The 26674-nt window shown below is 39.6% G+C and overlaps 1 protein-coding gene across 8 annotated transcripts in view; it reads right to left on the bottom strand.

Moving 5' to 3' along the window:
* Positions 1-3920: 3920 nt before the first annotated feature.
* The window catches only part of LTBP1 (latent transforming growth factor beta binding protein 1), a 191281-nt gene continuing 168527 nt past the window's right edge, over positions 3921-26674 (bottom strand). For 7 of the 8 annotated variants that reach the window (XM_057369961.1, XM_057369970.1, XM_057369994.1 and 4 more), the window contains 7 exons: positions 25377-25463; positions 22957-23085; positions 21499-21639; positions 19025-19195; positions 9551-9673; positions 6231-6380; positions 3921-4961 (listed from right to left, as the gene is read on the bottom strand). In XM_057369961.1, the coding sequence (XP_057225944.1) occupies positions 4792-4961; positions 6231-6380; positions 9551-9673; positions 19025-19195; positions 21499-21639; positions 22957-23085; positions 25377-25463 (971 nt within the window). In that variant the 3' untranslated portion in view covers positions 3921-4791. The remainder of the gene's footprint in view (positions 4962-6230; positions 6381-9550; positions 9674-19024; positions 19196-21498; positions 21640-22956; positions 23086-25376; positions 25464-26674) is intronic. The other variant, XM_057369977.1, reaches the window with a different exon arrangement.

Raw genomic sequence — 26674 nt, 5'->3', positions numbered from 1 at the left:
GAAGGAAACCTGATATAGCTGACATCCTGCATTGCTTTGGTTTATGTCATTCTTTCCCYACCAGGTAGTAAAATCACTTATTAATGTAAGTTGTCACAGGATAATCCTGTCTCACTCATTACATGCTCTGTTGTTGGCACATGGGCACTGAAATGGTAAAGATTGGTGAGGGGTGGGGTGGTGTTTGGGTTCAAGATCTTGCACAGCTGCAGAGATGGTGCCCCAGTTGGGTCCAAATTTTSCAGTCCTTGTGTTGTGCAAGGTTATTCCTGCAGCTGAGAGCAGTGACGGTAGCCCAGCCCTGTAGCAGCCGCTGTTACTCTCACAAGGTAACACTGTCACTYGTTGAGAAGCCTTCAGCAAGTGGCTGATTTTCCTCATTATGTGGTTATTCTGCTTCTCTTTTGGACACATCACATTCAGCTTCCCTAGGTAAATTTCAGACCTTCTGATAGAAAAAGCTATACAAATGCCAAATAATCATAGAATCACAGAATCAATCAGGTTGAAAAAGACCTCTGAGATCATTGAGTCCGACCTGTGATCAAACACCACCATGTGAACTGCACTGAGTGCCAYGTCCAGTCTATCCTTGAACACCTCTAGGGATGGCRACTCCACCAGTCATGATTCCAGAAGTGAACAGTAGTCTCTGTTACACACAGCAGCTCACTCCTTCTGTGCTTGAATGGCTCCTTAATAACTCCCTTGGCCTGCCTGGTGTTAAAAGAGGCCCCAGCAAGCACAAACTGCCCTTCMAAGTGGGTGGCATTGTTAAAAGAACAATACTGTAGTGTCTTCTAGAGGCAGCAGCAGGGTTTCTGAGTTGGCTGTGCACTCTGAAGGAATGCACTGTGGTTTAATTGCTGCCTAGATCAGGCCTGTGACATGCTCTAATTGAGTCTGTCACCTTTCTTGTTCAGGAATTAAGAAAGTGCCAAAGCCAGGAGCCCCTCTCGTGCCAAACTCTGATTCAACGCACATGAGGGTAAGGATCAATGTGAACTAATAAGTCATGACAACCCCTTCAGTGCCTTTAGCATTTTAGGACTCCTCTTAGTCAGACATTCACTTGAGTGTGTCAGGTGCCSCTGACTAGCTGAATGTTTGTCATGACTGTGGGTTCTGTCTCTTGGATCCAAACAATCAGTCCAGCTCTGCGAGTCTTTTCCCAAGGAATGTTAGTGTTCACTTTGATAGTTTTAACACTGGCTAATTTTTTTCACTGAATAACATCCCAGCATGAAAGTATCTGTTCATATCAAATATCTTTCTAGCTGAAACACACATAACTTCAGTTCCATAGTAACTTCATTCTCATGAACACAGCAGCATTAAAAGRGAACTAGCAGAATTCAGTTCTACCACGTCAGCAATTTTATTTTTTGTAGCAAGGAAATATATGCCTGAAAAAGAACTGATTTTTTTTAGAGGATACATATGGAAGTATAAAGTATTGGTGCCATTTGGTATAAATTGTAATCAGTTCCAGATTCTTCTGTACTCAGAAACTTGAATCRCTGAATTGTACATGGTGGTTTCTGTATATTGAGGGCTCTCACCTAAACCGCAGCTCTTGTAACAACTAAAATGGGTACACCCATGGTGTCCAATCCCTTGTCTTAACCAAGTTAAGAAAATATTTGCTTAACTATGAATCAAAATTGTATTCCTAAGTCCTGCAGCTTTTCAGGTGAAATGACAGAACCAGCCTTGCTACACTGGGGCAAAGTAGGTGGGCTGCAGAGGCTGAATTTCACTTCATTCCTTCAATTGTGGTTCCTTTGTCAAAGCATTTCAGAAGGTCTGGAGCCAGGCAATGTGGAACACTAAGCACTGGGGATTTGGGCTGCTTTGTCTGCTTTTGGCTCCCTGTGTGTGTTTTAAGGCATATTAGAGGTACAAAGAGGTGGAAGGGAAAGGCACAAGCACGCACAAGACTGCTCCCTGCTCGAACGGTGTATGTGATTGATGGAAGAGTGTGGCTGTGATGAGGACATGGCTATTGAACCAGCAGAATGATTCAAGCTTTGTTCAGGTCTTGGGTCAACTGCTGCCCTCTTGAATTAGTCAGGGGAGATGAAGATGGCTGGACACACTAAAATTTGTTTTGTGAATTGCTGRCAACAGAAATTGATAGGTCAACTGGTGGCTTAGGTGAGCTGGGGGTTTATTTCCTATGGAACCAGAGCCAGCATAAGCCATCACTCTGAACCTACCAGTAGCTTTATTGCTGTGACAAATTCCAACCATGTCTGTAATGCAAACTAGAGCAGAGGGCCAGCACAATCTGAAGTGTGTGAACTTTGATGAACAGCTAGAGACAAATGACCCAACTAGTCTTTCTTGCTGAGAGCATGGACAACATTTAGTTTGGCAGCACTTGTACCAATGCAATGGCATCTGCCAGCCTGTCCTGGCACCCACACCTGCAAATGGGTGCTGTCTGTGTATGGATTGATGGAATACTGGGATGCTGAAAATCTGAGGCTGGGGTGCCAGCTGCAGTGGCAGCTTGGGGCCTAAGMTGTCTTACAGAGATGAACACAGCTRGTTTCTGAAGCAGGWGGAGGTGGGAGTCAGGRGAGCCCTGTCTTATCTGTGAATTTTCATGGTGGCTGAAAGCAGCCCCAGGCTCATCCTGAACCCATTGAAAGGTTGTRACTGTGACCTTGCTCTTTATTAAGATCATAGGATTAACCTTAAGCAGGACAGCTAAGAGCTCTTTAGTTGCACTAAGTAAGACTAGACCTTCCTTCCTTCTTCCTCAACCACAGCAGGTAAGCAAGAATTATTTGTGTGTGTGTGTGTGTGTGTGTAATTACAGACCACCTCCAATGTTCATAATTTACTTCTTTGTGACTGGGAGAGTGACTGGGCCTCCCCCCTCTCCTGCCTAATTCTAGAAAAGTCAGGACAGTTGGGCATTTCACAAAGAATCTCATTCCTAAAGATCCCTTTTCCCAGAGTTTGTTGAGAATGTTTTATGCATTTTAACATCTTCAGATCTAATAAGATCTTAAACGTACAGTATTTCCACTAGTCCTAGTCTGTTGGGTTCCAGCAGACAGAGAGAAKGGTCCTGGGAAGGACAGATGCTTCTGCACATTTACAGTCACATGGACTTTTGTAAGATCTACTGAGTGCATAACTGAAAAGGATACAACTTATGATATTTTTGGTTCAGTGGCTGACCTGAATATTGGAAAATAAATTTTATTCAGAATCAAAACAAGTATTTCTCTTTTTTTTGGTGAAATGACAATTAATAACCTAATTTTTGGGCAATTGGACCAAATTTGACTCACTTTAAAAATCCCATGCTATCCCTCTCCTTTTAATGCGGGGCAGGTCTAAAGGACACAGCAAAACGCTTCACTTGAAAAGTATCAAAAAGACCTGTTACAGGATTTCCCAAAGAAAAACTTCCCCTGTGGGGAAGGTCAAAGTGAAACATCTGTCTGTCTCCTAATCTCTTTTTCTCCTTCCACTGAAAAATAAGGGCTGATGGGAAGGTACAGTTCATCAAGAAAAGGGAATTCTCCCCCTTCTCTTCAGTATTTCTGAAAACCAGGACATCATACTGTAGTCTTATTTRCAGATTTAGTGGGAAACATGCCTAAACCAGGAAAGAAAAAAAATTCCATGGGAATCAGCTTCCAAGTCAAACAGTTTCTGTAGGTCTGTGTTTGAAATCTTCCCCCTGGAAGCCTAACTTCAGGCATTAACTAATTCAGATTCTGGTCTTATTAAAATAGCATGAGAAGGAAAATCCAGCCAGACAACTCCCTAAGACTATTGTAATGTAAATTAAATCTAGCACTGTAAACACCTGAGGGTTAATTCTTGTAAAACAAACACACACAACACACAAAAAGGGAGAGGGGAAATAAGCCACCATCAGTAAATTGCGGGGTTTTTTTTCTAAAAAAAATGTGATTTTATTGAGTTTTAATATACAGCTTTAATATGTTAGGGTAATCATACAAGATCTCTCTTGTGTTCAATTTACACATTACAATAGAGATGTGAGCTAAAATCTTTTGGTTTAATGTACAAAAGGAATCCAATGTTGTCCACTAGCAGCTTTGAACTTGGCAAGAAAGRTTCTAAAGACTTTAAGTGCAGTAACAACCATACAGGATACAAAATGAATATAAAGACATTTCGCCAAGGTATATAAACATTTGAAAACAAATGGTGCCTGCTCCACAGGGCAGACAACTAGCAAATTAAAAAAAAAAGTCACTGACCAATGTTCCAGAGGAGGAGGAGCATCACCCTGTGTAACAGTTCTTATAAAATGGACTAGGAATATCTGTATCATAGAATTTGTACTGATCAGAAAAAAAGGTCTGAAAAAAAACAGTAGGCAAGGAAATGAACAATCAAAAAAAATGACATAGTAATATATTTTCATCACTATTTAAATGCCAAATTAATCAAGCAATCGTAAAAAAAATCCAAAACAAAAAAAAAATCAAAAAAACCAAAGCTCTTCTGTTTAAAATAACAGCACTGTTTTTGATTATTTTCAACGATTTTTTTTCAATGAACACACTATATACTTGATTGTTCCTCTCATACAGAGCAATGTGTCCATTTGGTCTGCCACTTCAGTGAAGCTGATTAACAACCAACCCATCATGTCCCACCTTTGACACATTGTAACACTTTTCTCCCCTTTCGTTTGCTACTCTGGTGCCTTCTCTTCTCAAGTTAAATATTTTTCTTCCTTTTTTTTTTTTATACAGTGCAGAGTATATGGGCTTAGGATATGGAGATTTTCCTCTACTCCAGTTCACTCTCTAGTTCTGAGTTCAGTGGTGTGCAGTAGTTTGGCTTGTCTGAAGGCACATAGCCAGGGAGACACAAACACTTGTACGACCCTTCTGTGTTAATGCATTTGGCGTTCTTGCAAAGGGACATCCTGTTGTTCAGCTCGYTGCACTCATTCACATCTGCAAAAAGGAGACATTAAAAGACATGTGTAGGTAACACTCACGTATTTCCAACATTGTTAGGACTAGAACAATCTGCATGAATGCCCTGGGAACTTCATTTTCAGTTCTGTCGGGGTGGAATAAGGCTGGGTCAAAAGCTCTRAAGGACGAATAGGGAAGAGGTGGAAGTTATCATAGGAAATTGATAGGATATTAAAGGGCCTTAAACTGTTAGATTACCAAGTTGAAACTCAGCCCAGCTCACAACAAAATTAAACCACTTACAGGTGTTTATCTGGTGACTGAAAAGGGAATTTTAAGAAAGAAGTTCAAAGCTCTTAGCATAACATTTGCACTTTAAACAACTGAATACTTTAGGAGCTGCTGATGTTGTTAACTGAATAACTGTGGACAGCAAACTACCTGCACTCGACATCAAGTAGCATTGGCCTGACATAGACGGCAGCCACACCTTTTCTTGCTAAGGAGGCAAGCTTGCCATAAAGTCCTGAAGATTAGAAGGCACTTAGGCAACTTCTCATCATAGAGCTGGGAGATCTCAGCTGTGTGTCAGGAAGCATAATGCTAAACAAGGTTAGTGCAGACTTTAAACCGAATTAGTCACACTGTTTCTACTGGGCTTTTACACTGAGGGATGATTGTTTTGCATCATCTTCTCACACTGACACTTGCTGTTCCCATATTTAGTTGTTTTAATTGAAGGTATAGATTATCTTGGTTAGCAAACAAGTTTGAGAGTAAGAGGAATAGTTGAGTTGGTTGTTGAAATCAGTGAGAATCAGGGGCCAAACTTCACCAGGTGGTTACTTGCATATTTAGGCAATCACTCTTAATCCACTCTAAAAATCCACTTCTAAAATCACTTTTCTGTTCTGGATCCAGTTCCATCCTTCTAGCTTATGAAAGCCTTTGAAAAACATTTGGTCTGTGTAYTAGGGTTAAATCCTTGATATAAATTTAAACTTCATTCTACAAATATGTGTCAGCTCACTTCTACTCTCGTAACTGAACTCAGCTGCAATGACCAAGATGAAATGAGGGACACCAAGATATTTTTGTGACAATAGTTACTGGYCCCTGCAGCAAATAAAACTAAGCTGGCATGTTTAATACAATTCAGGTGATCATCTCTTAACTCCTTTGTTCCAGGCCTCCTTGGGTCAAGTGACTGAGTAAACTGACAGGAGGTAACATAATAACAGGAGGTAACATAATAACAGGAGATAACAGAATAAAAGGAGATAGCAGGTGATTTGCTGCCCTCACCAACACAAGTCATTTTGGCCATGTCCAGGTGATAACCATCAAAGCAGTCACACGTGTAGCCTTCCTGGACCCTGACACATCGGCCATTTTCACATCCATTCAGAATACCACATTCCTCTGCTTGTAGCTCCTCAAAGCTGTTCAGGAAACCTGGGTGGAGAAAGAATCACAAACAAGTAGGTTACAAAGCTACTGAATCAGTATAGCCAAGTATACAGTGAGAGTCTGAAATCCTCTCAGAAGTTTATTGGAATGTGAATTGAGTTTGCAGAAAATAGGTCAGCTATAGCAGAGCTGCACCATCTGGAGTTTTAAATGCACCAGAAAAGTGCTGCGATAGGTTTCAAGATGGAAACTGAACAACTTTGTTAACTCTTACGTTTTATTTTGTGTTAAAAATCTGTGATTTTTTTTGCAGTAATGGAAATTGTCACATAGAAATTTCCTAATTTAGTGTGTATTTTTTAAAGGATAATTCAGTGTTTTCTAAATTGCACCTTTTATTTCAATTGTTATGTGTATCAGTCTTTAAGGAAAACAAGTGATAGTGCAATTTGTGATGGAAGTTCCTTAAAACAATATTCTAGAAAAATAAGGGGGGGATGTGTAGAGGGGTAAGAGATGCATTATAATTTATCTAGAAGAAAACATATAAAAAAAAAAAATCAATTCCAGATGCCATAAGGAAAATAAGAAGAAATCAGAGACTGCTTTCCTGTTGTGGTTTTGGTTAACAACCCTTTGGCTTTTGCTTCAGTGACTGGTGCCAGTACAAATACCTATAATCTACCAATTGCTCCTTGTCATAATTCTAGATGGTGAACAGTCAAAGCTTGAAGGCTTGAGCTTTTTTTTTCCACCTCTTAAACAAAGAGTTGTCTGTATAATGCTTTTTGTGCTCCCTGCCTTCRGGCTTTTTTGACAGTTATGCTTTTATGTATAAGGAAGGATTTATACTTATAAAATTATTTTACATTTTTACATGGTCAGAGATTGTCTCTAGGACTGAACTGCTCCTGCGAGCCGTAAGTTTTTTCTAGGTTTCTGCTCATGAAGCAGTGATGTAACAGGACTGCAGATGGCAGCCCATCACATCAAAAACACTTCTGTTGAAAAAGTTGAGGACATTGGAGTCATAAGTTTAACAGCACACTGAATATAAATAGGAGCTGGAGAGGAATAGAATAGGATATATCTCCCCATCTGTCCTACATGTAGTGGCTCCACCAACAAGCCATCAATCTATTGAAAAACTATTTACTGATTTATATTCCAACAGTTGTAATATGTATATTTGCTAAGCTACCTAGGAATATGAATTTCTCCCTTCCTTATGTTTTTTTTCCTCTTTTCTTACTTACTCCATCCTGTCTTGATCCTTGAGGGCCTCTTTTCTRTTGGCCTGCTTTTGCCTTTCCTACTCTGCCCTTTCCATATCATCCTCTGTCTAACTTCCATATTTCCATTTCCACTCCCCCTCTTTGACTACAAATACTATTTCTATGCTGGATTTTCGAGCATGGTGGGCTTCCTAGAAGGCTCAAGGTGTTCAGTTATACACTGAGTAGGTTTTGGAGATGCTGAACACACAGAGTGACTTGCTGACATGTGTCACATCTCAAGAACAAAGGACGTATACAAGTGTACATTAAATGGGAAACATTGCAGTCTTTTCCATGAACCTTGTAAATTACTTCTCAGAGCAATAGTATTGAGGATACTGAGCACTGTCATGATGTAGACAACCAAATTTCATTACTTGCTAGAGTCTTCTGACAAAGCTTGCAGAGGGCTCAGAAGAGACCTTTGAATTAAAGACCTTTTTAAATTTAGTAAATAATGCTAGGAAGGGGACAGGTGTCCCCCCCCAATACACATATACCTTATAAAGAAAGGTCATAATTTATTAGACATACAGTTTATATGTAGGCATATATGCATGTGCATAAACATATGTACACACATAATACATGCTTTTTCTCTCCCTCTCTCCTTCATAAATACAGTATGTTAAAATTTTAACTAGCTAAATGATAATATTTATCACTCACAGCATGTTGTATTTCACAAAATATACTCTTACTTCAAAACAGCTGGATGGGACCTGTATTGTAATTCTAAGGTATGTATTTGCTTCTGTAGAAACTGATGGCATAAAAACAAATATTACGCTGAAGTACACAGCCCTGCCATGGGATGGGAGGTATTGTATTTCTCACACAACCTGCAGCAGGATTGTGATCTTGAAGTCTCTGATGCCCTAAATGGGATGCCGCATCTGATTCAGTGATAGGATGGGAGCAAGAGCCATGAGCTCCTAAGCCTCCGTCCCTAAGAGGTTGGAACTAGATGATCTTTAAATCCCTTCCCACTGAAGCCATTCTATGAAGTYGTCTCAGCTGTGGATTCAAAACTTTGAACATTTGATTATATTTATTTGCCAATTATTAGAGCTTCTTTCCAGATTAACAGCACAGTAACATAACTTACTCATCATCATCATGGTATTTCATTGTGTAATCAGTAGTTTTCAGCTTTGTGACATTTCAATTGAACACCAAGTAATGCTGACTGGGGAAGAGMATAGTGGCCATAGAAGAAATTGCCAGCTCCTTCTGATATTTCCACCTTTCTTCTCTAAAACTGTGATCAAATATTCTGGACCTGTACAGGGTGCCTTATTTCAAGGAAGATGCTGAGATCTACAAACATTTCTCTCCCACAAGTCTTAACTGTGAGCTGGGCCAGACCCAACATAAAGAGCCCTGGTATTCCCCAAGTAMAAGTGAGATGCTGGGTACAGTCCCTCACACCCTGCTTGGCAGGCCATACATATGTGTGTTCTCTGATCACACTGTACGTTTTCTCTGTTGAGCAAGAATGACTTGCATGTTTTCATTTCACCATACAAATTCTTCTGGGAAATCATGGAAAGATGAAGGACTTTTTTTTTTTTCTTTTAAATTAAACATACTCTGGAGAAATCCGTCCTATGCTCCAAAGGAAAATCAATTTGTGAGAAGGAAAATTGGCAATCCTTTTGACTTTGAGCTGTAAAACTGTTGGTAAACAGAAATTTAGTACACTTGGCATGARCTGTATCACTAGATTAAAACTTAATTGTACTCTGAGCCCAGCTGGCCTACAAACCTGGCTCTTGAACTGGAACCCCTGACTGAAAGCTACTGTCAGAGGAATAACTAAAACATAAATAGGCCACAGTATCCTGACGCAAAGGGAAGAATGAAACCGGCTACAGGGTAACAGCTGAAGTTCCAATCTCCTTTCAAGTCTTTTACATAACAGAGAACCTCACTTACGGTCTTCCACRAAGTATGGATTAGTTTCTGGAGTGTAGTGCTCCTCAAAGTCAACTAAAGCATCCTGTCCATATGGCCGTCGAGATCCTGGAACAGGAATGTTGCACAGCTGGGCGTAATCCTCTGAGGGGGAAAAGAAAATAGGATATAAAAGTAAACACACTTGTAACACAGGCTGCATTACATTAGTCCCAGTGAGATGTGGATCATATTTGCTGGAAATAAACTTATCTTCCTAGAAACACAATAAATCGGCAGAAAATTTCCAGAAAGCWTTCTCTCTTCAAGAAGAATGTCATTAAAATGTTAATGAGCCAAATGTATACTATTAAGTCATAAGAGGGATAACACTAGGGATAGATTTGAGTCAATAAATGTACAAAAAAGTTATAGGTCAGCTTCTTCTGGTCTGCATGGGAAGCAAGAGCAGAGGGATGCTGTGTTTCACACTTGTAAGGCACTTCTCTCTGGGCTATCTACTTCTATCTGTAAATTTCTGGGCTTATCTTCTTCTAAGATAGCCCACACTTATCTACAAACTATGTTTAACCCACAGGCTTAAAAGTGTGAGTGCTATTCAAATACTCCTTGGCTGTGAACCTCAAAGGGCATGGGGAAATGCACAGGAGAAATAGTTACACTGATTTTGTGCCTCTCTCTAATAGCTYGACTATGCAAGTTGAAGCAGACCAAAGCAACTCTTCATTTTAGGTGTCAGAGTCCATGTTTGAAATGCTTATACAGAGTTTGATTCTTTTATAAATCAAATAAAAATTGTGTCAACTCTGTTTCCATTACCCTTTACTAGAACACATGCAATATGATTTATTGGAAAGTAGAAATATTGTTAAAATACAGCAACCCAGGTGCTCCTTTCCYGTTGCTACCATTTATTTAGCATCTGGTTCTGTGAAGATTGCCTGGTGTTCTGAGAATCAGGCAGAGAAAGGACGGGAAAGAAAAACCACCAAAAGAGAGGGAGGAAAAAAAGCCCTAAGCAGATACAAAATCCAAGAATTGCAGATGGTTACAGAGCCAGAAACCTCATGCTGTGTAGAACTGTCCCAGACAGCAAATAGTTGGGTAAGTCCAGACTGCCTCTAGACAGTGCAGAGCACAGCCGCACTTGCTGTCCAGCTCTGTGATTTTATTTTTACAGGTAGTATCTCCTCCCCTTGGAACGATTTTATTTTGAAAAAAACGAAGTGTTCAAAAAGTCTGTTTGAGTTCTGTGGTCAACAGCTTGGCCCTTGGAGAGCACAAGACAGTGCAGGACAGGCAAAGCACATCCAGAGCTGCCACGGCTGCCAGTCCAAGTCTGCAGCATGAACTCCCCAGAGAACTCACAAATCATTATAAATCCCACCACCTTCTGCTTCAAGAGCAAGGTGGCTCCCTTTGAGGTGTGTCCTCCAGAACATTATTTATATACAGTAATAATATTCAAACAACACTCTCCTCTCCCAGAGGACAAAGTACACTACCCAAAAGCAACATGCCAGGGGACAGGAAACAAAGCCACCATGAGAAAAGACACAGAATATAGCAAATGTTACTTACATGTCTGACTGTACAGCTTCCCACTGAGACTGTACATCCCCACTGTGGTAATGAGCATAGTTTTAAGAGCTGTCACAGTACCAGAAACACCCCATGTGCTCCCCACATCTAGGCCCAGATTAACACCCATGCATGGGGACAGCCCAGGTTATCATCTCAGAGTGACTCCTTCATTCATAAGTACACACRGGAAAGCTGTGCAGAACAGTAAAAGCACTTTCTCACAGATGCCCACAAATGTTCTTGGCAAAGGAAATATGTGTTCTACCACAAAACACTATTTCATCTGGCTTGTGTGGAAGAAACCAGCACGTAAAAACAGCCAGTGAATGGCAAGGGGACAAGACAAGCAGGTCTTAGGGATCACTGCTTCTTCCACATGAATGTGCTCTGATGGGAAACACTGAACACAACCTGGACACTGGCCCCCGAGATTACTTAGTGCTAATTTTGTCGTTAGTGATAGTGGTAGCATAACCCATGTTTTAGTTCTGAAGGAAGCAGTTGCAGCATTTGAAAATTCAGAGGGCTAGAGCTCTCATGTACAAGAGAGCTGGGTAGCTTGAAGATTGTGCAAYACTATTTTATACTGTATGTTTGCCAATGCAAAGTTGTTTATTATCTAAAGAAGAATAAAGAAATGTTGACAATAAAAGCTTGTTTCCTGCCCCACCGGTCCCTCAAAATTCAATTTCTGAATGTCTGCATTTTTAGGTCTCTTAATACTGTATGTTCTACTTAGCTGTCCAAGTRGCATAGACTAGATCTTGTCTTTCATAATGTGTTGATTCAGTCACTTAGGGGCTCAGACAATAAACCCAACGGGGGCAACAGGAACACACCTGTGAAACTAGCAGTAGAACTTCAGGATCAATAACAACGGTAAATTATCTATTCCAATAAGTTATCTATCCCACCTTCCTCAGCTTGTCTTTTTCTCTTTCTTTTTTTATAATTTTTCCCTCCAGGGAAGAAAAGAATGGGCAGAGAGGAAAGTACAAAGACWGAAAGATGTGTGAGGGGCCACATTCTGGAAAGATCATGAGAACTGGTATTTGGAATAAGGTAGTCTTGAGCCTTGGATGCCTGACAGAAATGAACCCATCAGAATGCCCCTGTGGAGGCTAGAACAAGTTACAGTAATGACACTTTCTGTTATTTTAAACTTTTCCCCTTGCTATGCTATGTTCCTACAGTTCAAATGAAAAATAATGTATTTTGGGTCATTGTGCTATGTGCTGGACACAGTTTTTCAGGGTAGGGAACTAGATGAACAGAGTGCTGTAAGATTTGTGGRTGAAAGCCTGACTGGTGCACAGAAACTTACAGGCAAGTATACAAATGGGAGAACAGCATGACATTGCCCTAGGGAGATGACAACAGGAGTCTGAGATCGAGAAGGCAGTAAGGAGGCAGAGACCAAGASAGAATGTGTAACTATTCCTGAATGACAAAACACATTTTAGTTGTCACACAAATGATCGCTCACTTTGAAAAGAATCTTTGAAGTAAAGTTGAAAGAAAATATTCTATAATTCACAGTGAATGAAGAACCCTTTTTCTATATGGGTTTATTTTTTCTGCTCACTCATCTCCTGGCTGTGATCAGGGACAATACAACTGTAGTTCAAGAGAAAAAAATCCACTTTGYTTTTATTATAGTTTTGTCTACATTGGTCCCTGTGTTTCTAAGTTTTTCTCATAAYTTGCAAATGAAGCATAGAGACAGCTTGTTGTATAACTTAGGGTGGCTATTATAAAAGGAAGATGATGTATGCCTCCAAAAATGCAAAGGACATTTTTAAAGTCAGATGTATTGCATATTAAACAAGTGTTAGGGGATTACATCTAGACACACATGTGTACTGGCACAGATGTTAGCTGTAATTGGTGATGAAAGCCTGGCTGACAGAGACAACACAACTTAAATTGGATGGACTGATGGGCTTTTAGGTGCTTGCTGGCAAAAATGCAGCTGTGCAAATGTGCATCTAATCTGCATACACAGCTGTAACTGAGCTGTAACTGTGGGGCTTACTTATACCCCTAAATATCCTCAATTCTCCAGTCAGAAACATTATTCCATATTTCATGTATTTAAAGCAAAATATTATATTAAAAAGCTCTTCCTGACAACTATGAAACAACTGCACCACAGCCAGTCCAGCTCCTGCCCATAAAGAAAGCTTTATTTCTGTTCCAGCTCCTCAGAATTGTCACCATCACACACACAAGAAGCCAAAACTGTCACCAAAACAGATCTGTCAAATTATTTAAGAATACAACAGTTTCACTAGAGGTTCTGGACAGCAGTCTAAACTGATTAAGTTTATGCTGTCTCAGTAGATTGCATCATCTGTGAATCAAAGCTAAAGGTATTTCTGCTCTATATTGAGATTGTGCTATTTGACAATTTAGGTAATTTCATTGACATTGCCCATGGATAGATGCTAAGGTTTRCATTGAACAGCATTCATATCTATTTTACAACTTCAGAAAAAGGTAAGGGTATCGGTCTTAAAGGTTATTTTTCACTAGTTAAGAAGGATGTTCATATCCCTACATGGACATACTCTAAATGAAACCCCTGGAAAAGATTCACAGTGGATGTAMAGCTCTTGCTAATCAGAACTAATTACCAAACTGATGATAAAATCTCTTGGTAGTGACCTTTTGTTCCTCTACCAACGCTGCTCAGATTTCCTGAAGTGATCCAAGTAGATAGCTAAAAGTTGTAGTAAAAGACAAGTTCTTTCTGCCACAATTTTGCACACGGCTTTCTGACTCCTTGCTCGTTTCCGTGTACACTTGGAATATGGGGTTCCATCAGAAAAAACTTTTAGCCAAAGCTGTTCTGCATGTCTCTCCTAACCTTTAGAAAAAGCACTGAAGATCTTCATCAACAGAAATTAAATCAGCCAAAAATCTGCACAACTGAACACAAGAGTTTGAATGTTCAGGGCCCAAACACTGCAATATGTTAAGCCCAGAGGATATAATCCATTTGACCAGTGTCCTTACCACAAAGGAAGGAGGCACAATGCCATCCTAAATGGAAAGATGAGCAATGATCTCCAGAAATKAATCCAGTGCCTCCCTGCTGATCTTCACCATGTCAAAAGAGGACAGATGAAAACTCATCTTTTACACACATTGTTTTTCCCTGTACTTCCAGATCTTCATGAGTGACATTAGCCAGAACTTAAAGGGAACACTGTGTTCTCATAATATGGAAGCTCAGCCCAGAACTAACTCATAATGTTTACACAGGATACACAYAGTTCCTTTGCAACAAAAGTGCAATCCAAACAATCTGTTCTGCCAGAAATGGGCAGAATTCAACTCCGTGTAGGCATCTCTGGGGGGGTCTGCATCTGATTTATTCGTTGTCCATTTTTAGTCCCTGAAAAGATATAACCACTTCCAGGACAGCATCTCATCATAAAGCACATGCCTAGGACAGGTCAGGAGAATATATTGCTCAGGTTGCTGATTATCTTTCCTGATGGAAGGAGAAACCAGCAGGACCAGCACTGATGTGGGTTTCCCTATTAAAAACACCATATGGAACTGTCCAAGGGAAATCCTACATTATACAACATCCCAGGTGATTCACACTACCCACTACTTTCAGTGTTCTCCTAGCATGGGCAGGAGAATGCATGCAAATGCTCAGGCAGAGACAAAGAGAAACTTCAAATACAACATGAACAGCAGTTCTTTATGTGACTTTAATCACATAGAATATCTGAAACATCTACTCTCTGGAGATCTATCACTGTCTTTTCTGCAGATCTTCTAAACATAAAATGGTTCCACAAAACCCCACAAAGTAATAGAATTTGAAATTTAAGAGTAGAAAAAGTATTTATAAGGATACTCAAATAAGGAGGCTGATAAACTGAATGCTGGTGCCTTTGAGARTTTCATGAGAATGAGTTCATGACATTATCTTAGTTCTCACACCACCAAAAAGCTCAAAATGATAGATACAGTAATGTACCCCCACTCTCAACTGTTATTAAAACATCTGCTAAAGCTGCTGAGTCCCAGACCTACCAATCCTTGTTTTTCTGCATGAAAGCTTCTCCAGGCAGATAGCTACAGGAGAGAAAGTACCCTCCTGAACTGACTACCATCTTTTTGGTTCAGGAGCTCCTAATATCACCTTACTAAGGTGCTCCTGAAGCAAAGGTGGCACTGCACTGCAATAAGCTCAAGAAGATAATTTTACAAATACAAAAACAGGCAGTCTCTGTAAATTAAACACTGACTCCAGCACACTACCTTACTCAACATTTTCTAGTTGTTAGTTCTATCTCCTCCCTTCAAATTTCCTGTAACAACACACCTTGTCTAAAATCCACTCTAGTCCCCCAGGAGCTTCTGAAGTCTTAGAAGGGTTACAGTTCAGGTCCTACATGTTCAAGTTAACTTGAGATGTGTATGACTTTATTTTACATTTCAGATTTTTTTCAGTCTGGGCCAGTTGCTCTGTTTTCTGGTGTGGAGGCTTTGACCCAGCTGCTAAACCTATTGGTGCCTGTCCTGCTACCAGTTACTAGATCATAGACTCCAGATGGAGAGAGCTGGGGTGTTAGGCACTAACTGTAAATTGACCAATGAAGCAGAACTTCTAAAGACAGGTCATCCATCATGAATTTTTTTGGGGTGGGTGCAATGAAGAAAGGATGTTTTGATATTGTTATCTAAATAAAAAGTATTCAGTTATCTAATTTTCCACAACTGGTCAATTACTACAGATTGTCAATGGCAATCCTCAAGTAACACAGAAGGTTTTTAAGAGTAATTATTAAATATCTTTTTGGCAAGTACAGACTAATGCCACCATGAGCTCAGAGAGAATACATCTCAGTAGTTGACATTTTGGTATTGGATGCAATCTGTGAAAGTCTTTATTTGCAATATGGYGGTATCGTAAGAGTATCATGTTTAGAACTGATGTAATTGAAAAAAACATTCTGTCTGTACAACCCTTGTTTGCACCAGTAAGATGTACTCACCCACAGCACCACAGTTCATTGATCAGGACTTTGAATTTATATTTTGAGTTTGTTCCTCAAGGTTGTAATCAAAATACTTAYCAGTCTTACTATTTTTAAGGTGTTGCTGCTGAGTTGCAATATCAACAGGAACTACTTRTTTTTGTTTGTCTTTGAATGTTTGGAGTAATTTCAGTGGAGTTTGTTCCATAAGCACTGATTAGTAGTTTCTAGAAATTGTAGCAACCATGTAAGTTATGTTTTYATGCTGATCTAAGGTTGTATTTATTTTTGCTCAATATAGATTAATTCTTAAYCAGAAGTGCTCTATCTCCCCCCTGGTTTTATGCTGGATCCTACTTGAACAYGACATCTAAATCTTGTCATGAAAAATGGAAGCACTTTAAAGATAAGCTGTGTTGCAAAAGCTAGAGGTTATTTTTACTAAAGCATTARTATCTTTAGAAGGGACTTGCAAAAGTATCACTTATGGTGGTAGGCCTGTATTTCCTTCTTTCTGAGGGTAGTGACTAGATCTTCAAATACAATGGGAATATAAATAAGGTAAAAGGAAACCACAGGTCTGTACTATCATCCAATGCATTTCATGGTGAAAGTCTTGTGGTGATAATGCTTTTCACATCACCAGGTCTTCTTTAACATTTGCTRCAAATCTTCAGAAAGCCCCTAACTGGGGAAATACACAAACACCTCCAGTAGTAAATTTGGCCAACACAATACCTAAGTATTAGAAAACGGAGAAATTCCAGGTTCCCCAGCCAGRACTTGAACCTGTGACCTGCTGGCCTGGAGGTGTGAAAGCACTCTCTTGAGCCAATGATATCACTTCAAGTGCTACAGGCTGAAGACATGTCAAATGAATCATTTATTCAGTTCAGTCAGCTTTAAATTTTTCTTGGTAAATGTTCCTGAACACAGAGAAAGGCTTCCAGGTTTCTGTGTGGGTGAGTGCACATGTGTGTGAGGACAAATGAGCACATGCCATCTCCACTAAGAAATGTAAGCTTGCATGTTTGTTCTGACATAATGAAGACTCAATATGCTTTTATTTTTAACTATGTTCAAACTATAAGGATAATTTAAATTTTTCGTTCAAAGTATGCCTCATAGTTTCAGTTAAAATTGATACTCCACAATGCAAATGAAACAKCATGCAAAAATTACTTTATGTCTGGAGGGAGAAAGATTTTATTATCCAACATAATACTCTGACTAAAGATCATCCAAATGATGTTTGGGATGTTATGCATTGGGAACCTCCATGTAATTTTAAAAATTTATTTCTCAATTTTCTTCATAGTGGTAGCGTAGCTGCACTCCACTGCCGGCACAGGATTGAAACTCCAGAATCCTGTGTTCTTAATGATCAAAATACATCTAATATTTTCAGACTTAAATTGTTCTAATTTTTTCCTCATATCAGCAATTTTTTTTTTTAAATTAAAAGGCTTCTAAGAATCCTCCATGATTGTGCTGTAGTGGAGAATCTTAGAATTTTCAGCCTTTGTTCTGCATCTGTGTTTGGAATTTTTCATCTTCCCTTGTGAGACAGGTTCTCTTTCCCTGACCATGTTGGTAATCCTTCTCTCTCCCTTTTCAGATTTATCCTGCCTTAAATGTAACTAGCTGGAAACCTCCAGAAGTAAATCTTGTACCTATCTGAACTCTTTTTAACAGGAACAGCTTTTCTTCCCTCTCTCAGGATTGCATGCTTGCATGACATGGATGGGTCACTCTCATTATGTGATGAACTTTGTACAAAGAAAAACTCCTTTAATCTGCTCAATCTTTCCACCTGAGGAATTCCAGGTAATAGCAACTATTCTTGCTATTAGCTATTGCCCTRTATTTTTGTTACTATTACATTTCTTTCCATCATTTTTGTTTTTCTAGTAAGCATAGTAATTTGATGTCCTCCTATAAGATTTGTTTGGACAAAGACATTTCAGAGATTTCCATATTTTACAAATCAAGCTTCTGTCATGCCCTGTTTTTCTTCTTCAGTCTCTTTCTGGGGTAAGCATCAGCCAACAGCTACTCCAGCCAACATCATCAAAATCAGGTGCTTTTTTTTCAGTTCATGCATTTCCAAAGCAAACTCAAACAAGTAGAGATATCTAAGAACAGGTTCAGAAACCTTGCAAGTAAATTATAAAAGCGTAAAACCCAAGCAGACAGGAACAACCACATTAATGGTTCACTGAGCTTCTTTATGTAGTATTTTAATTTCTGGGGTTTTGCTACAAGTAAAACACATATTGCTTTAGCCACAACATTATCATTAGAGTAACACAGACCCAAGTGAAAATCCAGGTATATCGACAATAAAATGCTTTACCAGTGCGAGATGGTATTCCTACATGGAAAATATGTTACCAAAARACACATTTATAGTAAGAAAGCTGCATCCAAACTAGATCTTGGAATAGTTTCTGTGGGGGAGAAGTTCGTATTGTACCAGACTGTGTACACCAGGGCTGACGTATCTCAGGCACAGCATGACACAAACACCTATGCTGCTWCCACTRKYCCCTTCACCAGTCCCCAGAAATAARTCTGAGTGTCAATGACCTTTCTCTCTGTATCCACTTAGCTTTTGTAATCACCACAAGCAGCACCTTCTACCTGAAATATCACAGGAAAGTATCTGATTTCCAAAYGCATAAACAAAATACAGTCTTTTAAAAAGATGACTGTCAGCTTTCTTTTTAACACTAAATTACATTTCCTAGAAATTAATCAGTCCTTACTGGTAACACATTTCCCTCCACTTGAGGGGCTAGGGTTTTTTTTTTCTTTCTTATGTTATTGGCCCTGGTATAAATGGAAGGGATTAGTGTGATGAATATTTTAGATTTCATTCCAAGAACTGACATGTTCATTTCCTTACCTGACTCCTTCATGGGACACAGCGCGCACTGCATGCCCCAGGCTTCGCCGTACAAGCAGCAGCACTCCGTGTACGTAGTCTGCTTTCCAACCAGAGGCCGACTACAAACAAAATCATCACTTAGGTGCTGCCAGCAAAGATCCTGGTAGACCTCAGCTTCTTCAGTTTGTTCTGATGGAAAAGACAAGATTTGGTCATCATCAGAGCACTGTTATTTAAATAAGACACTGGCATAATGAAAAATTTTATAAATTTAGATTAGAAAAGTAACTTAGTTTTATAGACTTTGATGAATACAAATTTAAGCTTAAGAAGCCATGACCTTTTTTAAGTGCCTGAGGTGGCTCATCCCTTGAAAGTTCAGCTTTGCCAAAATCTTAAAAGGTTCGGAGTTGTCACATTAGGCCAATTTAAAAGCACATTGGGTTGGACACCCAAGAAATGAACCTTCCTAAATCATAGCCATTGCTGAACACTTAACACTGATGTGGTTTGGCTCCCACGAAAGTTAACCGAGTTTGACAAAAAGCAGTATTGGGGACAGAGGTGAATGTTTGGGGAACTCCATCCACATAACGAATTTTTAAAAGTTGTTATTTTGCTTTTCTTATATTGCTGTCAATGGCATATGAAAGAACTTTTACAACTAGGGCAGAGCTGAACAAAAATTTTACATGGGCTCCCTGGGGGACTGGACAAATACTTGGAAGAGAGAGTCCCATTAACTAAACAGACAAACTACATCAGTATCAGGAAATCCCCTGAGCTGAAAATAGCTGGAGGCTGAGAGAGTGCTGGGGAGGGTGAAGAGAAGTATTGTTTATCTGCCCTCCTGGTCTCTAATCATCCACTTACAGCTATTGTTAGAGACAGAATACTGCTGTGAATGACTGTCACATTCTTATGAGCATTAACAAAAATCTGTATTTTTGTCAAGGCTGGAATATTTCAGAGGCATAAAAGTTTTGACACAGATCTCAGAARAAACCATTCCCAGTCCCAGCAAGTTCTGATCACTGCTGATCAGAAGGAGAGGAACTGTAAATTTAATCTTCCACTTGGAATGTAAAAACCTCAGCACAATTGTTTTGTGAAGACATCTGCAAGGTTTTGATTTTGTTCCAACACAGAGTGAAMAATAAGTGTTGTCACAAACCAAGGCTCTGCTTTGTCTGTGCATATCTATTTGCTGCATTTTTACATTATGCATGGGTGAGTACAGAACTGAAACCTCGCTTAAGAGTAAAACTGAGTTCTGAAAGCTCAAAGGTGATCACCACTTAGATATCTATTCTATTGTGAGCTTGCCAGAACAGGCAGTGAAAAGCAGCAGTGGGTTTCTGCAACCAAGTCCAAATTCTGCTGGCAGCAAAGGAACCAGCCTGCCCCCTCTCCCTGTGTGTGAGGGAGTTCTGCCAGCAGCGATACAAGGCTTGAGTGCTTTGTGCTGTCTGAGATGATCATTGCTGTGTCAGCCCCAATGTCTCACAACAGAAGACCCTTTGGGCCCTCACATTCTCTTCACATCCTAGAGGGACCCAAAGGACAGTCCTGCTCTTGGTTTGTTTAACTGAAGATTGAACAGTAGAAATGCTGTGGTTCTTTCACAGTTCCAGGCAAAAGGGTGACCACATTACTCCTCCAAAGTGTAAGCCTTATAATTGGGAGTGACTAAAGCAGATATTCAGTCTGTATGCCAATTTTCTTCACAGAAGCATCTCAGGAAAATTCACTGCAAGTTGCAGGAACCAAAGGTCTGGATTTGTGGCTATACAGTACCAGTATTAAATCAAACCCATTGTAACAATTCTTTCAAAGACATGAGTGGCATAGACAAAGCTGTCCAGACTGTGTAATGCTCTAGACTTCAGAGATGTTTCTAAGAATCTTATAATATCTATATTTTTTTTCCTGAAATCAGTGTCTACTGAAATAAATAGCACACACAAAATCATTACTTTAACAGTGATGCTGAAGCTCGCAGCTTGAATCCGTGAGCTCAATGCATCTTCAATGTTAATCAATTGAAAGCACACAYACAATTTCAGCTATTTCCTCCTATATCCTGCAATTCCTGTTTTTATTTTACTGAATAGAACCGAATCTCCAGACTTAGCCTGCAGCCAAACCCCAGCCTTACTGAGACAGCAAGCAAGCTGTGCCTCATTACCTACAAGGCTGGACAAGGCAGACGCAGAGCTGGTGAACTGGCTGAAGACTCCTCAGCCCGAGCCTAATCTCACAATACTTCCAGCAATGTCCTGTCTGTATAAAAGTGAAGCACTGTGGAGTCCTACATCACGATGCCTTCTGGATCAACAGACGACGGTCCAAGCATTGCCTTCCAAAATCCTCCAGAAGAGCAGGCTCATCCAAGGATGACCCAGTGTAAGCTTGGACTTCAGGTCTGTAGCCATGTCAGCACCACCTCGTAGAGGTGTACTCACTGCAGTAATATGTATAATGGATCATACCACTCGAATCTGCTGGTCTGATGCATCGCTTTTCTGTTGCGTCCAAAACCATTGGGTGTGTACAGAAACAGTTGTAAGATCCTTCTGTGTTAATGCACTGGCCATCAATACAGCTGTTTGGGTCCTGACATTCATCCGTGTCTTTAAAATGGAAGGAAATGTATCAAGGAGAGCCAGCACAAAGTATTTGCATTGTGTTAATCTATGTTCATATTTTCCTACATTAGGAGCAGACTTCCCTGCATGCCTTCTGTTAATTACCACAAACACCAATTGCTGGCAACAAAATCCTGCCTGTGCCCATGGACAAGGACAGACATCTGAAGGATGCTGACCTCTGATCCTCGAGTATTAGGGAAGCGTACTAGGGAGGATGAGGAGGCTTGTTGGAGTGCCAGAAATGCCCTGCATCCAGCATAGCTGCCACTGTTTCCCACATTCGTCTCCCTTTAGGACAGTACCAGCAGGCATTAGAGGTGGGCACACTCTTAGCAATTCTTCATGAGCTTGTCAGAAGAAGGGATCACCTTACCTAGCCATGGTAGTTATATTTCTTAGTTTGTCTTGGATAGCAAAAGCTGAAATTTAGATCCAAGGGAAGAGCAGGCCACTTCAGATAAATTACATTTAATCAGCAAAAATCCCACCCTTTGTAAAGAACAATCATAGAATCCCAAGGTGAAAGGCTCTCTTATAGCGGTTACAAAAATTACTTCCTTTCATTATGCTATTCTGCACATTATACATGGTTCTCCGCTTACAAAGCAAAAGCCAGGGTCATGGTCATGAGTAATTTTCAGTTGAATACCAGAACCAAAGGAGTACAAGGTTGTGCAGACTAAAATGGGCTTATATCAATGACCTCAACTGTAATTTCACATTGCATATTAACTCCTTGTGGAAAATGTCTGTCCTTGAAACAAACAAAAAAAATCTGTGTTAATTCGATTTATTATAGTAAACCCAGAGCACTTACCAAATGAAAGGTGAGCTTCAGCATACAGGCTTTCCCAGCTCAGCCCACATATACAGAACAGAAGGCTAAATTGTACCTTGGCAGAGTGAAGCAGCAGTGTGTTTGCAAGGAGGGAGCCCACTCTGATCACTYTGTGCTGCCTGCACTAAGGCTGGCACCAGCTCTTGACTATGCACTCAAAGGAGCACAAAGGGCTGTTCTGGAGATGCAAACTCCTRGGAGCGATTTGCTGAAAAAGGAGGCAAATAAAGCAAACCGTGCTCTACATGCCACAGCTATGTCATCCAGAATTGCTGCTCAGCCAAGCAGAAGGAAGGGAAATGACCCAATGCATCTTATAAAGCTGCTACAGGAGTTCAGAGGCCCAGTGTTTCTCCCCTTACTGGGAATGCCACAGCTCTGATGGGAATCCTGCTGAAGGAGTCTGCTTGTTTTGCCCATCTGCATACCATTAGTGACAAGACCACTTTAAATAAACTTACCAAAGCACTGGAGCTTAACAGGGTCATAGTATGTGCCTTGTTTGCAGTAGCACTCATAACCTGGCTGAGTATTCAAACAGAAGCCATTTTTACAGATTTCTTGYCCAAAGAGTTGGCATTCATCAGCATCTGGGGAGAAAACATTAAAGGCTGTGTTACCATTGTAGAGAAGCAAGATGGAATAAATCCTATACACTTCTCTGTTCAAGCAAAATTCAGTTTAAACAGAAAGTCACCAGAGCACAGACGTCCACAGGAAAAAGCCTGCCCCAGAAAACTGGTGGGGAAGAGGACATGTAGCCAGAATGGAAAAGGGAAAACTGGTGGACTGTAAGTTCCCCTTGTCAGAATTAAGTCCCGTGGCACACAGAGACTGGAATAATCTGCAGTTTCCCTTTCTTTTCTTTGGTATCACAYTACTCTTAGCTCCAAGCAAAACAGATGAACAACACAGCCTGTATTTTCCCATAAAATTTGCTTTACTGACGGTATTCCTTAAGTACACCATCTTGATTACCAAACTAACTAAGCAGCTAYGCTTATGGATGCTCTTTTCTTTGCACAGAGTTTGTTGACTGCTGTGCATGGCAGGAAATCTTCCCACCTGCCCTACCCACGGCTTTGTTCTTCAAAGCACAACTCCAGTGCAGCCTCCCTCCACATAGGACCAATGGTGACTGTTGCTAAACATAGGGTGGCAAACACTACAGAACTAGTGACAGCTGACAAAGAGAATCTACCACACTTTCAAATGAGGCTAAGTGTTTTCAGGGAGGTTCCATGGAAAATATATGCCAGCTCATATATAGCTTTTCACAGTTGTGCGCATTTTTTCCCTGTCTTGTATTTATGTATTTGTTACTGTTGGAATTCCACTCACTTCCTTTTCTCATTTTCAGCCTACTTTTCATTTGCTAGACCTACTTAGAATAGTCTGTTAAAGCTAGGTTGGTAGTAAAAATGGCAATAAAAAGCACAACTTAAAGTAGGTCAATCTTCTCTCAATACCAATTGTTTCATTCCACTGTCTTCCATATATTTACACCCATTTATTCTGGAGCAAGACAAATTTTAGCCCAAAGCYGTCATTTGCAGCTGTACAGTAGTTTTAAAGGTGAATCATTCAAATGCTACCTTTTTCCAGAAGAACTGGAAGATCTAGAAAATTATTTATTTTTAAAGCCGCTCCTCCAGCCACTAAGCAGCCACAAGCATTAAATATTTTGACTGTTTAGCAGCAAGAACAATGCAAAGATTAATAAGAAATACCATGTACACATCTGCCTTTTTTCTGTGGAACACAGACTTGTGTCTGGAGAAAAATGGGAAAGCCTGGAAGCAAAGCCAAGGAAGGCTAGCAGGCTATTCACTTCTGACAGATAATCCAAATAAAAAAACAGGAATTGTTCCTACAAGCAGAAGCTTGTGGACAAAAGCAACAGTAACATTTAAGTTAGTGTAACAGAGAAAGATCACATTACGAAAAGAAAACATTAGTAAAAATTATTTAACTAGTAAGTGTTTGTCCTTTGTGCCATTCCGAAGGTTTTACAACTTAAATTTACTAAAACCAGAAAAAGTCTTATTATGGCAGGGATTTGTGGAAGATATTTCCAGATGATCTATTTCTACATTTCAGTATTTATAGCAGCTAGAGATATTATCAGCCCTGAGGTARCACAAAAACAATGCAGATTTTATCTGAGATGCATTTAGACATGCTTAGATATGCAAAGATTTAAGAAATCTTAGTTCTGCAAAGATAAACAACACTTTTAAACAATCCCTGAACAAAAATAGTCTCAGAGACTTTAAGATGAGCTCTGTAACAGTCTTACAAATTCCTAATATTGATGGCTACTTCTCAAATCTGAAAAGGATTTTGTTGATTCTACTTTTCTTCTTTGGTGATGCCAACTCCCTCCCACCCACATCCACCAACTTCTATCACTCTGATTTCTCTACTATCATTGGACTACCACCAGAAATTATTCCACGAAGCTCTGTAATGAAAATATCATTGCTGAACTTCTCTTCAGTTTTTATATTCATTCTTCCTTGCAGGCCAAATGTTTAACAGAACTCTTCTCCTCTCTTCCAACTCCCTATACGTATATTTACAGATTTCAGCTGGCATTGTATTCTGTACGTAAATAAGTATTTGTGGTTTGTGGTCTCAGCACCTAGTCTCACAAAATATAACACTTAGTAGAAATTAAACCAGAATATTACAGAGACGATGTAGTTGACATTCTTAACAATCTGTAAAATTATGATTTTCAGTAATGTTTAGTACTACAAACTGTTTTTATCACCTAATAAAATTTGAATTACTATGTTTACATTCCTGGCACACATTTCTAGTCAATCAACTGCCAGAACTTCTGAAATAATTAAACTTAACACAAGTCAGTACTGACCTTTGTAATTYTGAGCAAGAAGCCCGTAAGATGATTCTCCAGAGGGAATGAAACCTTTTCCTTCAGGACACAAATCAGTAAATTCAGCTGGGAAAGARARAAAARRAAAAAAAATTGTTAAGAAAAAGGTATTCACAAACATAGTGTTACACRTATTTCAGGGTATTTTGAGATATCRGCCTTATTTGCATCTATCAAGCAATCACACACACCTTTAGCTAAATGAGGCATGTTAAATGCCACAGCCCGACTCTCCCCTGCTTGGTTTGCAAAGCTAGTTTTCACAAACCTAGCTAGGGTACCCAGAGCATCACAGAGCTCCAGGCAAACTCATTTCTCCTGCTCTTTGGCAGGAGAATGTAGTCCTTACTAGGTTTCATGGTGCTCTGCAGTTATAACAATACCAGTAGCCAAATTATCTTAATTAAAGCTAGCATGGGCCTCTCTGAGCTACGCTGCAAGCTGTAATCTAAAACAAACCCCGACTGAGATACAAACCCCTGTCCACATTCTTCAGTCCTCGTACAGGAAAAATACTAATTGACTGCAACAGGAGAACATGGTGTGCATTACAGAGAGAAATTATTTCAAGTGTCTCGGAGACTATACAGAATCAAATAAACCTATCCAAGCAGAGAGGCCCCTTTTCTGTTATGCATTTTGTTTCAGTTTCACCGATTCTCAGGTATAGTTAAAACAGGAATTAAACATGACAGTGCATTTGTGTGAAAAGTAATCTTTTGCATTTAACCTCAAAAAGTTTACACAAGTTCTTCCTTATGTGATTTTTTTTTCCAGCTGGATTCTGAGTTTTAGGCATCACTGTTTATGTTGCAAATAYTGTTTTCAAAATTTGTGACAAATATCACATGGCTATGTTTGTCTCATTTAATATTTAGAGGTTAAACGATGGTCTGCAGACAGTATTATTAACTGAATTGTTCAGTAAATTGCAAAATGTAAAACTCATGCCATAATATTTATCAGTAATTYGAAGTGCTGTACAAACACACAGAATTACAAAGAATAGCTGCAGTCTCAAAAACATTGTAATACTTACCTTTGTTTTCCAGCTTGTGGAAAAAATCTAACGTTACCATAGCATCTGGAAAAAGCTTTTGTGAGAATCCGTATTTGTTTAAAATCAGTTGGAGTTAGYGCTGTTCAGCAACAGGCTCTTTTTATCCCTAGGGCAACTGCAGGGAAGCCAATGGATTTACACTGGGTATGAATTATTCTTATCACCCTTTCCTCTGTGGAGGGTTCCTATGGATAAGTTATGACTAAAAAACTACAGA

This window comes from Malurus melanocephalus, unplaced genomic scaffold, assembly GCF_030028575.1.
Source record: "Malurus melanocephalus ecotype Western Australia unplaced genomic scaffold, MMel_1.1 scaffold_5, whole genome shotgun sequence".
In the NCBI taxonomy this organism is placed as follows: domain Eukaryota; kingdom Metazoa; phylum Chordata; class Aves; order Passeriformes; family Maluridae; genus Malurus; species Malurus melanocephalus.
This window is presented reverse-complemented; position numbering and strand designations above follow the sequence as displayed.